The sequence below is a fragment of the Synchiropus splendidus genome, chromosome 12 (assembly GCF_027744825.2).
Source record: "Synchiropus splendidus isolate RoL2022-P1 chromosome 12, RoL_Sspl_1.0, whole genome shotgun sequence".
NCBI classification, from domain to species: domain Eukaryota; kingdom Metazoa; phylum Chordata; class Actinopteri; order Syngnathiformes; family Callionymidae; genus Synchiropus; species Synchiropus splendidus.
The window spans coordinates 10,999,504-11,016,925 of NC_071345.1; the positions used below are offsets into that span (position 1 = coordinate 10,999,504).

A 17,422-nucleotide genomic window follows, 5' to 3' on the forward strand; every position below is an offset into this window, starting at 1 on the left:
CACAGTCCAGAACTCACTAAATCAGAGGTGAAAAATTTTATTTCCTGTGGGGCTACTTTATATACTGTGACTAATGTGAGTGGCAGTGAAGGTGAAGGACTGAAGAAAAACAAAGCGACTTACAAAATAGGATAAAGTAACTGTTCACCATGACAATATATGACATATATTATTTTCAAATACATTTTGTTTTTGATGATCACTTGTTTAGGATAATTTTAACCCCCAATATATTTCAGTTATTTATTTTAGGGGAAATAAATGCTGTTCAAATGAGCACTAAAAGGAATTTGAATTTAGAAAAAATAATGATAATTTTATTCAGTTCTTAGTTCTGAATGACGTTGAAGTAAATGTTTACTGTTAATGTGCACCTCATGCATCAGAAGATGCCTTTATGGGCTGTTTATGAGTGCAGTCTTTATTGCAGCATCTTCCTTCCGAAGCTTCAGTGACGTATCAAAATATAAGCATCCCATGTTATTTTTACTTTTTACTGCCACGACATGATGAAGCAAGAGCAACACACCTCAAACCATTTTTTTTGTTATAACAGCCTTGTGTGTTGGGGTGTTTTGGTGTATTTTGTCAAGTCAAAACTTTGTTTTCTCTGTATGGTAAAGTCTGATACTTTAAATTTCATTCACTAAAGTCAGGGTTGCTGTGGAAGTGTTTTGTCGTCTGCACACCTTTTTTATTATACAAGTTCTGGATATAGTCGAAAGCAAAACAAGCAACAAAGCCTAGAAAGACTCCTGACTAAAAAGTGATGCACGATGGCGGCCATTAAGTTTATTGTTTGTGACAGCCATCGTTCCTCTGCATCAGAGTGCGTCACTGTTTCCCATGACACGGCGGTGTAGTCAGAGCTTGGCTCTACGCTTAGCATCTGGAAATAGCATCAGAGAGGCTGGGAAAGACGCGTCCCAACTGTGATGTGACTGGATTGAAGAAGCTGTCAGATGTCAGACAGCTGCAGTATCACTTGATGACTGTGATTGGAAGCGCCGCTGTGAGAAATTGGAAACCCTCCCTCCCAGCACGACTGCAGGTTACACGCTCGGAAGGATCCACCGCTGAATCCTTGCTCCTTTAGTTGGTTTGATTCAGTCAGAACTAGGATTAATCTGTGGTCACCTCCCGGAGTACAGAATGTGTCACCACCCTGCCTCCATGCTCTAAATCAGGGCTTCTTAACTGTTTTGATCTCGGGGCCCAGCTTTTACAGAACAAATGGGCCCGGGCCCATTCAAGTTATATACGTAAACCTACTAAAACCTTGTCAAATAACATGGAGCAAGTCATGGCGCAAGTCATATTCATCAAGTTTTCTTGAGGAAAAACAGAAAACAAAAATACTCTTGATGCAAACTGTTGAGAGAATTGATAAAATTGTACCTTATGAGTAAAATTCTGAATAAAACTAATATAATTAAATAAAATTAAAATAAACTCTAAAGAAGATATAAGTAAAGTGCGAATGAAAGTATCATCATACATTTTTCACAGACAGTTGCTCTCATGAAAACGTTTGGCATCAGTTTTTTTCTTTTCAAAACTTCTCCATACTTGGTAACTATCACAAATTTGCAGCTGTCAAGTCAATTCAGTGTCACTCTACTGCCACCATATGTGGCAAATGCATTTAAACTGAGTGTCTTACGGCCCAGAGGTGTAAAACAAAAAAATTATGTTTAAGGGTTAAGAATCACTGTGGCTATTTATCCTTTTTGTCTCAGGCACCTGAGTGGACATTGTTGCTGCAGTATAATTATAGAAAACAAAAGAAAAAAACAAAATTCTGAGCAAAAGAGCAAAACTATTTTTTTGTAATAATTATTATGAAATAAGCAACTTTTAAGTTAAGGTACAATATTAAAAAATATGGGTCATTATCTCTTGCATGTCATGGGTTTGTCCCTCCCTGTTAGTCATGCCTGTTACATCTCCATATCTGGGGGACACATCCTCACATGATGCTGAAGCTACTGCTACTAGCTTTGAGCTTCTCACCATGTCGCATATCCAGTTTCCTTCTACAGCCACAGGTGAAAGATGGAACATCGATTGTCTTCAAGAACTTTGCGTTTTGGCTCGGCTCTTTTTTGGGCATTCCTCAGGACCACCATTGTATATACACAGACTAAGACCCAGAGATACTTAAGCTTGTCTCCAACTTTCCCTTAACAGTCCACCTGTTTCCAAAACAGAGCCGTCGGTGTAACCAATGGGATTTTCCACCTGTGTATTCAGCTGTTTTTGTTTTGCTGTTCCAAATCCGTACAAAATCGTCCCGGTTGTTTTAAAATAGGTGCTGAAGGGGCTGAGCTATTGTGTGTTTGTGTTTAATGGACTTTATTTCTCCTCCTGGTCTGTGAAGAGTCCGTGTCCTTCTCCAAATTTGTCACATTATCGGCGCGCGCCGGTGTGTGAGATAATCGGTTAATCTGTCGGGCAGCAGCAGGTTGGCACACAACAAATGTGTGTTGGGCCCTCAGAGTCTTTTCTCTCCTTCAACTCTTCCTCCTCTTTTGTAATTTGTTCCTTTTGTTTCTGCTGTCTCCACTGGCCCATGTTTGCTCTCCCTGTTTTCTCGCCTTTGTGCCTCCTCCTCAATTCTTCTCTCCCTTATCTCTCCCCTCTCTCCTTTCCAATCTTAACTTTTCATTTGGTCCCTTTCTTCAACTCCCTCTCCCCGTATATCTGCTATCGCTTCATCTATCTAATATCTGCTTCGGCCTCCTCTCTTCTTATCAGAGTGACATTTCCAGATGGTAAAAAGTAGTGTGAACCCCTCCCCTTTTGCTGCTCCACATCATCTCTAATCTTCCATGAAAAGCCTCCTCCTGGAGAGAGGGGGAATCATGCATGTCCTAGAACGTCTTGACTCCAGGATTCCAAAGCAGCGTCATTCCTGGATGTTTCCCAGGATCATAAAAAAAGGATGGAGCGACTCTCCCGCAGGGGAGCAGCGCGACTTAGTGATCAGACCGACGCACATGGGCAAATGTGGCTGAATGATAATAGGAAATTCGGATTATTTTGCATAATATGCTTGTATAAACAGTCAAGCGAAACTACTATAAAATGCGGAAAAATATGGTGAGACTGATTTATTCACTTAAAAAGTTGCATATGTGTGAAGTGGTTCAGACAAGGATCCTGTGCAGACACTGTATCTGCCTTTGTAAAGACTCGGTGGAAGGAGACGTGGCACTATCTTTTACTCTCGACCTGGAAATGCCTCTGTGTTGCAGGAGCTGGGCTTAGGGCTCCGCTGAGTTCCACCTACAGGCCAAAACAGAAATGAATAGGTGACTCTGTGTGTGTGAAAGGGAAGGTGTACAACACATTGGTCAGGCCAGCAATGTTGTGTGCTTTGGAAACAGTGGCACTGAGGAAAAGTCAGGAGGCAGAGCTGGAGGTAGCAGAGATGAAGATGCTGAGCTTCTCTCTGGGAGTGAGCAGGATGGATAGGATCAGAGGGACAGCACATGTGGGTCAGGTGTTTAGGAGACAAAGTCAGAGAGGCTAGATGGAGATGGTTTGGACATGTACAGAGGAGAGAGAGCCAGTAGATTGGTGGGAAGATGTTGAGGTTGGAACTGCCAGGCAGAAGGTGGAGAGGATGGCCAAAGAGGAGATTTATGGAGGTGGTGAAGGAGGACATGAGGTTTGTAGGTTTGAGAGAAGAGGAAGCAGAGGACAGGGTGGAGGAGGATGATCTGCTGTGGCCACCCTTGAAGGGAGAAGCCGAAAGAGAAAGAAGAAGAAGAATAGGTGACTCTGTGTGAGTGTTTCTTTGTCCATATGTGCCTGGCGATGGACCCTGCCTTTTATGGAGCTGGAATTGTTGCCCACTGACCCCACTAGGGGAATGAGCTCCAGAATATTAGACCCTATATATTATAATATATATATACTATATCCCCCAACTCTAGAATCAAGGGTCTGTTGGGAATAAGCCCCCTCGTAACTCATGCAAATCCCAAAATGCAATGCAACAGTCTAAGCTCTGTGAGAGGATTAAGTGAAAGAAAACGGTCATCTCAAGCTAAACTTTAAACGTTGCTTGTACATAAAGAGACTTTGCTCAATGTTGGTCACTGGCGAGTCGGCAAAATTTAGCATTAGATGTTTATCGTTCAAGACATACTAGAATAAATGTTTGAACTCTTCAAGGTTGGAGCCATCGCCAACAGTTTCACTTTGTAATTCTAAGGGCCTTTGTGAAGTTTCTCCTGGCTCTCATGTGGCCCTCGGGCCTCCAGTTGTTAAAAACTGAAGATAAATCTTCATTTGTTTTTTTTCCCCCACTTAAATCCACAAAAGCAGTGCATTTATGTGTTAAATACGAGACCAAAACAGAGTTGCTGGTGGAGCTTTTCCTGAACAACAACAGAACTTAATTGTCCAGAGGGAGCAGCTACATCAGCCTTCCATTTTTATTCATTTAGAAGGCTCAGCGCTTCATTGAACACCCAAAAAAGAACATTGTAAAGAGCGCACTGGAGTGCGTACGCATAAGCCATTTTGATTAATTGCACTCAAAAATATCAATATTTTAGGGGCTCTGACTATATGAAAGCAAATTCATATAGTGGGAGAGGAAGGGCTTGAAAGCATATTGAATATTCAGGACTTGTCACGTCCAATGAAGGGATGAAGCACCACACGATGAGTGTGACTTGGTCAGTGAAAAGGAAGCTTGTTTCTGTTGCCTTTACATTAAAATGGCGTGTAAGTTGTGCAGTTGAGAAATGGTGGTGGCATCTTAAAGGAGACTCGCCTACATGGGTTGAATTCCGAACGTCGGTATGGGTGTTTGTCCCTTTTTTCTTGGCTCCAGTTCTCAGTGGGGTTCCTGGTCTGAGAGTGAGCGGATTACAGAATAAAAATACGATGAATGGAGAGGAAATGGGATCCCATGAGTTCACATGTTGCGTCTGCTTTCAACATTTATTTCAGAGGGAATGCAGAGACATGATGCAAACCCTGCGGAGCCTCCGAATCTGGAGCACCGGTCACGCCGGGGGAACCCAAATGAAGATGTTTTGTTGCATTAATAATCTCAAAGCGCGAGCCTTGTGATCAGTGCGAGAGCGTCCGAGTCAGGCCGTGTCACCCTCGGACGAAGCGGAGCTCGCCGTCCAACTGATAATAATTCAATTCCAACTTCCTCCAAGCTCCACTTATCTCTGCGGCCCAGGTGCTGGCTACCCCAACAGAGGCGTCTTTAACAAGGTGCCTGTCCTGCAGACGCTGCGATACAATCCGGAGTGGTGTCTTGGCTTTGTGGTGTTGCAGCGCGTCACGTCTCCTCTCCTGCCTCGGGTTTAGTGCCGGGCCATGTGGGACTCCTCCTGAGCTTATGAGCCGTGACCAGCGAGATCATGCCACACTGATAATGCAGCCTATTTTGGAGAATGTGCCTCCATTCCAGATCTTCACGGTTCTGAGCATGATGGTACAGAGGGGAGGAGAATGACTGGAAATCACACTGACTCTCTCACGGCCGGTGCTAAGCTGGACACTCGTTTCTCTGCTTCTGTTGAACATCTCTGGTGTTTGGTGCCGGCGTCACACGGCTTTCCGTCCGACGCTAATGTTGTTCCGGGCCGCTCGGCTAATGGTCCGATTTTATGGCGCTTTAACGCTGTGTAGGATCGGACAGTAATTCTCCAAATAGAATGAGAAAAGACATTTGTCTGTCTTTATTTTAAGACCAGTTGACTCAGGACGGGTGAAAGTTTCAATGTGTGAGAGAAGGAAGTGGGACAGATTTTAGATCAAAATGAATGGATTCTTATCTTAGTTTTAAACTGAAATAAGTCTTTTTTGACTTGCCTACCATGAGTAGCAGCTATGCTGTGTTTTAGTTTGGCCACAGCTGAAGACTTTTATTTTGTAGATGGAGAAAGAAAGCAGTATGGATTTGTGTCTCTCTCCTCAACTCATACGTCCATGATTCTGCGCTGGAGTTTTCTGTCCCTGGTTTTCTGAGTCTGTATGTCCGTCATTCCAGTTGGCCGAGATCTTCATGTGTTTTTGTGGACCTGTGTTTCCAGGAGTTCTTTGAGAACCCCGCGTTCAGGCCTGATGGTTTAAAGCTTTACCCCACACTGGTCATCAGAGGAACCGGTTTATACGAGCTCTGGAAGACCGGACGCTACAAGAGCTACACGCCCAGCTCTTTGGTCGACCTGGTGGCACGAATCCTGGCACTGGTGCCGCCCTGGACTCGGGTCTATCGAGTGCAGAGGTAAACTTGTCAAGTTGTTTTGCATTGTGAAGTTAACTACCTCAATAAAGGAGCAACATAAATGTTTACAAACTCAAGCTTTTTTTCATCAGTAGTTTTCATAGTTCTTTTTTTTTAGATTTTTAATTTTATTTTATTATACCTTGTTCTTCCTCTAAAATCCAATCCAACTTTCAGCAGGCCATAAACGTTAGACTTCGGCTCAAATCTTCTCCTTACGTTCTTGAATTATTCAGGGTTTATTTACATTAAAAATGTCTCCCCACAGGAGAGAAGTTTGGTGACATCAAATAAGGTGCCTTTTTAAAAAATATGTTTAAAATCTTCTGCTACAAAAAAAAGAAAATAGTTACATGCTCAAGATCTGCTTATTTTTATTTTAAAATAAGTTTAAAGTAATATAAATAAATGTTATTTTTGAATTTGATAGCTAAGCGCTGATGAATTTCAGTATTTTCTAGTCTTTTCTTGTCAGCCCCATCTACAGTATGTAGTCTAGTCTCACATCTCACATCTCCTCCTCCCTCAGGGACATTCCCATGCCTCTGGTGAGCTCCGGTGTGGAGCACGGGAACCTGAGAGAGTTGGCTCTGGCCCGCATGAAGGACATGGGCACTGAGGTGAGACTGGCATCGGAAGAGAACGACTCGGGCCGGGGCGTGTCCCAGAACCCGCCCAGAGAACTCAGGTGCTGGCAGCAGCTTAAAATTAATTTACATATATGCCAGTGATGAGAACAGATGAGTGATTTCTGAACCTGCTGAGTGGAGATGGGAGCTGCTGGAGCGTAGAATTGAAGCCCCCTCACTCACACACCTCTGTGAGCACGGACGCAGTGGGGGAGGGGGTGGAGGGCTCAAGTGTTGCCGTCCCCTCTGCAAGACAGCAGACAGAAATCAAAGAGATGCAGAAGTAGGCTTTCATGATAACAGTATTGCAAACTCGGTATCGATACCCATATATATATATATATATATATATATATATATATATATATATATATATATATATAATATGAATATAATATGAATAAATCACCTGGATCACGGCGACATCTTCCGAGAGCTGATGTTTGTATTTTAATATATAAAAGAGCGCGCTGTCAAGATCAATGTTTCATCAACCCTGCAATACTGGTTCATGATACCTCATTGATCCATCAAGAGATGAGGTCCTTGACTTGTGGCCCTCATGAAGTCAGAGTGACTCAATGAAATTGAACTTCCAGAAATGTTTTAAACAGCTAGACTTAAACTCTGTGGTAATAATCTCCATTTTTATTCGTCATGACTACCTCAATTCTAAGTATGACTCTTCTATTTTTTCTTTTTATGTGTGAATTATATATTGTACTTTAAAAAGTAGTGGAATTTTCTTTCAATTGACCCCGAATGTTTTGTCCTTCAAAAAAATGATTTATTTTATTTTATAATTATGTGCCTTGCAATGATATTTCTGTTTTAAACACAGGCCGTTACAAGTTGAATAATAATAATATTCACATATTCATGATTTGTAACGAAGGGGAGGATATATTTTGTGTGCAGTGTCGAGATGTGCGCACCAGAGAAGTCGGCATTCAAGAGATCCACCACAAAGTCCGGCCCTACCAGGTAACCTCTGGAGTTGGATGGTTTTCAGCCCTGGTTTCTGAAGAGCGTGGACAGTAGAGACGTGTGTCCTCCACCAGGTGGAGCTGGTGCGCAGAGACTACGTGGCCAACGGCGGCTGGGAAACGTTCCTCTCCTACGAGGACCCAGACCAGGACATCCTCATCGGCCTGCTGCGTCTGCGCCGCTGTTCGCCGCAGTCCTTCCGCCCGGAGCTGAAAGGAGGCGTGTCCATCGTCCGGGAGCTGCACGTGTACGGCAGCGTGGTTCCCGTCAGCAGCAGAGACCCCTGCAAGTTCCAGCACCAGGTGTGTTTCCGTATGGAGCCCAGTGCCGGCCACCCGACTGAGGGCCTGTCTCCGCTCAGGGATTCGGGATGATGCTGATGGAAGAAGCGGAGAGGATCTCGCGGGAGGAGCACGGCTCCTCCAAACTGGCCGTCATTTCCGGTGAGAGTCACCTCCCCTGAAACCTTGTGTCATTCCGCTGCTCTCCAGAGTTCAGTTGTCTTCTCCAGGCGTAATTTTGGTGATGGCAGACTGTTGACGCAGTTGCTGTTCTCAGCGTTTTGAGTGGTGAGGGTTTTAATGAGGAGCCCTCATGACTCATTAGAGGACCGTGATGAAGATGTGTGCTGAGCTCATGTACAGTAAGTCGAGCTGGTGTCTGACACCACCACACGTCCCCACTGTTCCAAACATGACTCAGCCTCAGAGGATCGCGCCTCCCTTGACTAACAGAACATCACAGAACTCCCTCCACATATTTCACTGTTGTGGTTACGTTCTGTTCCAGGTGTGGGAACCAGGAATTACTACAGGAAGCTGGGCTACGAGCTGGAGGGTCCGTATATGGTGAAGGATCTGTGCGCACCTGGAATGGACTGAGTCACCGCGCTGCTTTATCTGCTCCAGCACACACTTGTGTTCAGCCTCACCATGATGGCTGCTGCATAATGTCCAAGCAGGGGACGCCGACTTGTGTCCCCCCCCACACTCCTGTTTAGATAAGGACACTGTGGTGGAGGGTAAACAGTGGCCGTCTAAAGGTGATCACGATGAGAATTTCACTTTTTATTTGTCAAGGAATAAATTCTGCTGTGATGCATATCTTCACCTCCTCTGCGCCTCCAGTGCCTGGACAACACATATCTGGTTTCAGTTGAACACATTGTGATGTGTCTGTTAAGGGCAATTGATGCTGCACTCAAAATCAAGCTTTCATTCAAAACTGATTCAACTACGGATGAGTGGATGATGAGAGGCACAGTTTTTTATTGTATCATTGCAGTTAATATTCAGAAACGGTGTCAATACCCTGGAAGATATTCAATGGCATTTTCAATACGGCTGTGATAAAAATGACTTTAGATCGGGGAGCATATGAGCTAGTGCTCTGTAATGTAAAAAATAAAAATAAAAGTTAAATATATAATATAAAAATGAAAAGAAATGTACACACACACACACACATATATATAGATATATATATTATTTATTTATTTTTTTTATTTCTCGCTACACCACGGCCAGGGTTTCCATTACTCTCAATGTATTTGAAATTCTTATAAAATGGAAGACATTAAAAGAGCTTTAGTTTAAATCATCTCAAAACCGATGCAAAATAAACAATATTTTGTTGTTTAAATGTATGTAACATTTTTTTAAAATATTACATTATATATATGTGTGTGTGTGTGTGTGTGTGTGTAAATGTGTGTGTGTAAATGTATGTATGGAAAATATATATGGAAAAAAGATCCAAAGATCATTTGAAAATATTGATTAAATTAAAAAAAAATACATAATCAGGATATGGGGGCAAAACAATAAAAACAGGACAAATATGTTCCATATTTTTCAGTCAATGTAAAGTAAGTAACCAAACATAAGTATAGTGCCTCAGAAGGCTATTGTTCGGGGGCTTCCTGTTTAATGTATTCCTCAGTGTCAAGAGGGCAGGCCCTCGCAGCAGACCCCCAATAATTGCCCCATCACAGTGTTTTACTGGCTCATCTGACGCCGCTGCTCCCATCACTGAGAGCTGCCTATTGAACTCAGCAATACCTGGTCACGAAGAGCCCGACCTTACAGTGACCTTACATATTTAAGACCCTCCGACCTGATGCCCAATTTTCAGCCTGTGTCATGTTGTTTTGATTTAGCAACACATCCTCCTGTCTCTATCCTCCATTCGCCCCCTTCCCTCCGCTCCTTCCCCTGGAATCTCCATCACCAACATGTCCAACTGGTCTCTTGACATATGGTCTAAAGGGTGGATGAGGTTTCATGAAACAGTGGCACTGTCTCCTGTACAATGTTTGGCCTTGAACAACTAACTCAATTTAAAAGAGAGCGCTATCAACCCTGCAATACTGTTCCATGATGCCTCATCTGTCCATCAAGATCTGAGGCCCTTAGCTTGTGGCCCTCATGAAGTCAGAGTCAAACAATGAAGCCAAGCGTCCAGAAATGTTTAAAACAGTTAAACTAAAACCCTGTTGTTAATAATCTCCATTTTTATTCGTCATGACGACATCAATTCTAAATATGACTCTTCTATTTTTTTCTTTTTATGTGTGAATTATATAATATTGTAGTTTAAAGAGTAATGGAAATTTCTTTCAATTGACCCAAAAATGTTTTGTCCTTCAAAAAAAGATGATTTATTTCATTTTATACTTATGTGCCTTGCAATCATATTTCTGTTTTAACAGACATTATTATTATTATATTTTGTCATTAAAAGTCTTCAGGTTTATTAAAGTAAAAAAAAAATCTTCAGGTTTATTCAAGTAAAAAAAAAAACTCTTCAGGTTTGACAGTCCCTCACAGCACATAACGTGGACCTCAGAAAATGTAACGGTACATCCCCATTGTGGTCCGCAGCTGTGAAGACCTTAGCGCCCCCTGCAGGCTGGGAAGCCTGTAGTGGAACTGCGGCTAAATTCGATTACCAACACTGTTTTTTTTTGTGTTTTTTTTATTGAATCAGTCAAAGTGACTGTTGAGAGAAGGCCAGGAAACTACCTATATTTAGATAAAATAAGATTTGCTAACATGTTCATGACGTAAACAACGTCCATGCAACAGAATATCAGCTTTAATAAATATTGAGATGCTGCTCGAGATTTATGTGACCTATAATGACCTCAAACATAATCACTTCAATAAATGCAGTGGTGGACCAGCTATTCAAAGTGTTTATCGTCCCCCGGTTTGCAGTTTCACTGGTCACCAGTTACGCTGCCATTATGAGTCAGTCTTGTGCGTCACTTTCAGGAAGCAGGTGAAGGAACGGCTGCAATAAGGTGGATTATGGATCATAAGAATGAGATTGAAAATCAGGGCTTCACATCCCACGTGTGGGCCTCCGCCTGACGTCCCACCCTGACTCACTCCAGAGGAGCCCATTTAAGGCATCGCTCCACGCCTGCTCTTTGGGCTTTAGAAAGGAAAAAAAAATCCTCAAGGTCTTCCCCCTCGACCGCCCCTCCTCCTAGAAGTCTCGCTGAGTCGGCGCTGGGCAGATTTGTGCTGAACAAGAGTTTGGTTTAAGCACCAGGGAAAGTCTTATGAGTTCACTTCGGAGGCAAATACTTAATTTTGGAGAGCAAGTACGATGAGTGAAGGGGCTGCAGATAAGGCACATGACGGTGAAGAACCTCAAGATCACTTTCTTCTAGTCAGGAATTTGAGTGACTCCTAAGAGATAACACTGTAAAAACAGCTGGCTTCTGTGAGATCTGCGACAAAAAGGGTCGCACTTCTTGTGACAGTGTTCAGCTCAGTCACTCAAGCTCATGACTCCTTTTTTTGGGTCCTGAAACTGAGAGCAGAGTTGACCCGCCGTCTTTACTTTATGCTAGATCAGGTCATCCTGGCTGTTTCGGGCGATGCCCAGATCCGGTCTAAGGAACCACCATTCAGCTTCTTCTCCTGAGATTCTGTTTCGACTCATGGATTTTGCTGAGATGAAAAGGGGTCATAAAAAGTGTTTTCTTTTGTTTTGTTTTTTTGTCACGACTTGCTTTGCCAGAAACTGGGGAGGATATTCAGGAGACCCCCCCCCAAAAAACTACGCCAGTCTCGAAAATCTAAAATGACATCTAAAATGAAATCACATGCAACACTCATTGGATGTGATGCGCCTTTCAAGAAGCAGCTCACATAATACACAAGTGGACGACCAAGAGGGAAGAGCAGTCACAACAGCTCAGGAGACTGCAGGGATGTGATCGCCAGCTCCGCTAATAGCTGCTCTTAATTTCCTGTTAGGAGGCTGCGGGTGTATTAGCCATCATTAGTCACAGTGAGCTTCACTCTGCAGTTAAAGATCAACACCTCGGTTTAAAAGTGACGGCAGCCGTGCTTGTTTAAAGAGCTGCCATTCTGAAAATGTTATTTCATTCATATGATTTTGAAGGAAGTGGAGTAGAAGCACTAGAAACTTGGGCACATTTTCAACTTTTAAAACAAAAAAATGCACAAAGAAATCCGCTTCATAATAGATTAGGTTTATTGAACTTTTCATCTACAAAGACAAGTATTTTCAGAAAAGTCCACAACTGGCATTCAAAATTAACAAAAATAGGTCGCATTTCCATTTATTACACACACGCACACAAAAAAAATGGAGGTAAAAAACACAGGAAAACACTAAGTCAAGATAGAAAGGTGCTGCTGCAATGCCTTGAATGGACGAGCAACATTTTTGGTGCATTTTGGAGAACGATGGGGTTTAAAACAAACATTCCCCTGCCAGAGTTTAAATCGTGTTTCATTCTACCCTCCACTTGAAAACCTAAAAAAAAAAAATTCAAGTATGTTAAAGGTTATATTAGTTTGTAAGCAGTATTTCATAAGGAACAACGAAGCGTTTGACTCTTATATAAAAAAGAGGAATTTTAAAAAAGCTGCTTCATTGATCCTTTTGCGTGTCATGTGGTCACCAGTAAAAAATACATACATTTATAAAAAGGCCTTTGACGTCAACAAACATCAAATAGTACTCAAGATGGTCCCAGTGGATCTGAGGCACGCACATATAGTGCAGTCGGGGGTCCAGAGTTTTCCATTCAGGGTCCAAGCAGACAAAGCCAGTTCGCTCCTGTAAATATGTCTAATCTCGGGCACCGTCTGCAAATTCAAGAGGTCCCAAATGAGTGGTCCCATGCCCTGCATGAGCGTTGCAGCTGGGGGAGGGAAGACACCCATGTAGTGGTCATTCCTGCCCGAACAGCTCCTGTCAGTGGGAGTCCTCGTCCAGAGCGGCGTTAACTCGGGTCTGCAGCTGGTCGGCGGGAGGTCGGCAGTCCGGGTCTGAGGCCAGCATGTCTAAAAGCAGGGCGCACATGGCCGGGCCGGGAGGGGGCGGCAGTGGGGGCGCCCTTTTAGACTTCATGGGGATGCACAGCTGGGTGTCGGCGTTCTCCCACATGGCCTCGCCGAGCGGCATCAGCCAGCCGGAGCGACCCTTGCACACGTAGGCGCCTGCGGAGGGAACCAAGGAACCATTAGGACAAGTGGTCCCTGAACGCACCGCCAGTCAGACGGTCCCTTCTGATAACAGAGGCCGGCAGTGAAGTCAAGATTTGAACTTTAGATTTAAGACTTCAGACCACGGACATCTTCTTGACAGAACTTTACGCTGACATATCTAAATCTATTGGAGCTGTACGTCATATTTTACCTCAAAAAACAAGATTAAGGGGAAGCATGTTTTCTCCACTGTGCCATTTGCTTTTGACTGTAACATTTCCAAGAAAAGTTACGGGATAATCTCACAGCAAATTGTGGGACGTCTCTGGACGTTCCTGAAAATACAAGAGGAGCGGAGATAAACAACAGTGCTGGTCTCCCTCTGATCTTTTGCCAAGTCAGATATCAGCGTGGGCGCGACACTGCTGAAAGGATAAAGTAAAATAATGGACCATTTTATGTGTCGGGGAAGAGCTGCCTTCCCCCATTCTCTTCAGAGGGGACGGTGGTCTGAGCTTCACTGAATCCCATTTTTTAGCTCTTTTGTTTTCACTCAGCTAATAGAGCATCACTGACTCAGGAGCTTCTCTGACACTAGATTTGATGTGTTAGACACTTGCTGCCAACAGGAAAACTCCTGTGGCAGAACGATTCTCTGGATGAAATAAAACGTTTTTTGGCCCAGACGTTTCATTACTTTTGTGGACGACACAGCTGCCGCTGTAGACGTGGTTTATTGAAGGAGGACAGGAATCAGACACGGAATATAATCTCAATGAAACGTTATGTTAAACCTGCAAATAATAGATAATATAATAGATAATAAAAGACAAATAATAATCATCATCACCACAAAGACTGAAGAACACAAGATCGGGTGAAGATCTAAAGTTCAAGTCCCCAAAAACAACAGAAAAGCTGTTGAATGTGCCAGAATCTGTGGAGGTTAAACGCATCCTTCATCTCCGTGCCATTTCAATGTGTTATTAACAATCTGACATTGATGAATGCATGATGTATAGAATCTGACATTTTTAATATGTGCCAGTTAATTACGTCAAACTCCATTCAGTGCGATGCGTCATCAACCTGCCTGGTCTCACACACACTCAACCTTTCCACACTGGAGAGCAGCTTCATTGCTGCGCGGTTCAAGATAAGAAAGATTCCGTTTTAAACTCCACATTTTTAGAATGAACATTATCATAGAAGAATTGAAATATGGAAAACAATATTATATTTGACTTAAAACAGGTGTATTATATTTATTTTATTTGCAATAAATATGAAAACATAACAAACGTAAATAGTGCACATGTGCATATTAAATTTAGTCAACAAACGATAAAAGATAAATCCTTGAGAAGGACAACACCATCATTAAAAAGGGCATGAAGTCACTGACAAAAATGGAAGTTATCTGGACAAACCAATCTCTTATTCCTTCCTTATGGAAAAGTAGTCACAAAAATTAGATAAAAACTTGTGCTGGGACTTTAACAAGTTAGTTGCGATTAATTACTCTGCAGCGAGGATGATAACAACAACAAACATGGAGGAATCCCTGAACAAAAGCAAACAAAAGCAGTCGGTTCGCTTTTGTTCAGGGATGTTTTTCACTACACAAGTTTCTACTACTCTGAATGTACTTGACATTCTTATAAAATTGAAATTCTTATAGAAATATTTTCAAGACATTAAAAGAGCTTTAGTTTAAATCAGGTGATATAAACACTTGAATACAGTCACCATCGTGATTTATTGTGCTATTGTCAACCTGATGCAAAATAAACAATATTTTGTTGTTTAAATGTATGTATGGGTCCATCATTGGATTCAGTAATATACCAAATTCATTCAAATTGAAAAATGTGGCTTCTTGTGGCAAATATTCTTATACCAGTAAATTTCTTTATGCCGCGATGAGACCAATACATGCAAACCTGGCAATGTGTTGCAGCTAAAATAAGAAAAAATAAGAAAAACACTCTCACGTTATCAAAAGAAAGACTAAATGCTATGAATAAATATTATTTCCTGTTTACGTACCCAGTTGTTCCTGCGTGCTTCCTTCCTCCAGGAAAGTGATCCTCTCCAGCACGGCCCAGAACATCACCCCCAGGGAGAAGATGTCTGCCTGCGCGGTGTAAGAGAGTCCACCCCAAACTTCTGGAGCCATGTAGAAGTCGGAGCCACACGTGGAGGAGAAGTGCTGCCGTGGTAAACCTCCCTCTGTTAGGCCTGCGCTCATTTTGCTCAGACCGAAGTCTGCCACCTGTAGGTCACACAGAAAGGTAAATAGGCGAGGAGAAATGGAGGCACTAATAGCAACATTTATGAAGCATGTACAGGCCTGAATAAACACAGCAGTCTGACGTAACAGGCAGAATATTAAACTGCAGGTTCAGGCACTTATGACTTGTAATATTGATGGAAAAAAAAAAATCAATACAGCACGCCACTACGTGAGCCAATTCATATCACAGAATACAAACACTGTGGCCTTCAGAGGACCTCATCTCTAAAAGGGAGGCTTGTGATGTTCTATTAACATTTGGTGCACTGTTTTTTTTCCGAAGAAACATTTCTCTTAAATGGGAATAAATTCGAGAGAGATTCACATCCCACAGTATCGTACTTGCCCAAGAAAGGTGCAGCAAAAGAAGGGCAAAAAACACAACCTATATGTAGTGTTTCACGAAATATTAAAGGACTAAACTACTTCACATGTTGTAAAGGTACATTTGTACTCTGAACCTTGATAGTTGGGCCTGTTGGCGTGTCACACACGAGCACGTTGTCTGGCTTCAGGTCCCGGTGGACGATGCCCAGTTTATGGAGGAAGGCCACGGCGCTGGAGAGCTGTCGTAACACACTGTGGTTACGCTCAGCGTCGGGCCGCCGTGACAGAAGGAACTGATTCAAGTCGCCGCCATCGCAGTACTCCATCACCAACCACAGGGCAGAAGAGCCCAAGGACGCCGACTGGTCTTCATCTCGCCGCGCTGATCTTTTCCTCACGCTTCGAGGCCGCTGAGGTGTGGTGGAATCAGACACACGGGACTTATCTCGCGGCTTCACTCCGACCTGGATGGTGTTGGTCCGGTCTAAAAGTCTGGTGGTCGAGTGAGATCTCCTCTTGATGAACGACGGAGGAGGGGTTCTCTCCTGGGGGGCCCCGACAACTCTGCCCTTCAAAACACTTTCAACTAGGTGAGGCGGCAGCTTCCCGGCTCGGAGGGGCTTCAGGCTTCTTGGTCCGGTCTGCAACAGGCACCCATGCAGGGCAATGATATTGACGTGGTTTTGGGCTGTGGCTCTCATGACCCAGAGTTCCTGCAGATAAAGCTCTATACACTCTGGGTTGTAGCAAGGAAGACGCTTGATGGCCACTTTCTGTCCTGTTCTGGTCATGTGACCCTCGAAAACAACCCCATAGCTGCCTCTTCCGACCTCCTTCTCCAGAGTGTACAACTCCTCCATTGAACGCAGGAGCTCCTGTCAGAGAAGTAGAATAATCTGCGTGACCAATGTGACATAGCAATAGTAAAAATCATTTTAAATCCAACACCATTCAGAAACGAAGTCCGGCATAACGGCACAGAACAAAGCTAACAATGCTAACGACTATTATATCATAGTTTCGAGCTTTAACACTGACTCCAATGCTACCGTATTCTTCGATCTTTCTAACGAATGTCCACCATGAAAACACGAAATACACTACCGAGCTGAGCGAGTGACTTTAAAGAGACATACGCAGTGAAACAAGAGTTAAACGCTATACCCAACTTACCCGCAATAACGCAACATATACGCCGACGTATGATTGTTGTAAGTCAAAATGTTATGTAAATGCGATCTTATCGCTTCATAATGACAAGAAAACACTTCAATATCGGTAAATGAAGTATCAAAACACTAGACGACGGCTGAGGACAGACTTCCGCGTTTTCGATTCAGAACGTCCCGCGTAGTCCTGATCTCGATTCTGATTGGTTAAAGAAGGTCAGGCGCTTGATCCGATTGGCTGTTGGTTCTACGGTTAACCAGCATGTAATTCGAATTTT

The 17,422-nt window shown here is 43.1% G+C and overlaps 2 protein-coding genes across 4 annotated transcripts in view; one reads left to right on the forward strand and one right to left on the reverse strand.

The window, feature by feature from the left end:
- elp3 (elongator acetyltransferase complex subunit 3) overlaps positions 1-16,027 on the forward strand; it is a 22,789-nt gene extending 6,762 nt beyond the window's left edge. For 2 of the 3 annotated variants that reach the window (XM_053882161.1, XM_053882162.1), the window contains exons 10-15: positions 6,069-6,262; positions 6,792-6,882; positions 7,810-7,875; positions 7,953-8,180; positions 8,240-8,321; positions 8,668-16,027. In XM_053882161.1, the coding sequence (XP_053738136.1) occupies positions 6,069-6,262; positions 6,792-6,882; positions 7,810-7,875; positions 7,953-8,180; positions 8,240-8,321; positions 8,668-8,759 (753 nt within the window). In that variant the 3' untranslated portion in view covers positions 8,760-16,027. The remainder of the gene's footprint in view (positions 1-6,068; positions 6,263-6,791; positions 6,883-7,809; positions 7,876-7,952; positions 8,181-8,239; positions 8,322-8,667) is intronic. The other variant, XR_008416303.1, reaches the window with a different exon arrangement.
- On the reverse strand, positions 12,375-17,319 carry si:ch211-63o20.7 (Serine/threonine-protein kinase pdik1l-B-like). The gene is made up of 4 exons (XM_053882167.1): positions 17,149-17,319; positions 16,110-16,850; positions 15,402-15,627; positions 12,375-13,364 (listed from the first exon to the last, which is right to left on the reverse strand). Exons 2-4 carry the CDS (start codon positions 16,833-16,835, stop codon positions 13,120-13,122), a joined length of 1,197 nt encoding a protein of 398 aa, XP_053738142.1. The 5' UTR covers positions 16,836-16,850; positions 17,149-17,319; the 3' UTR covers positions 12,375-13,119.
- Positions 17,320-17,422: the final 103 nt, after the last annotated feature.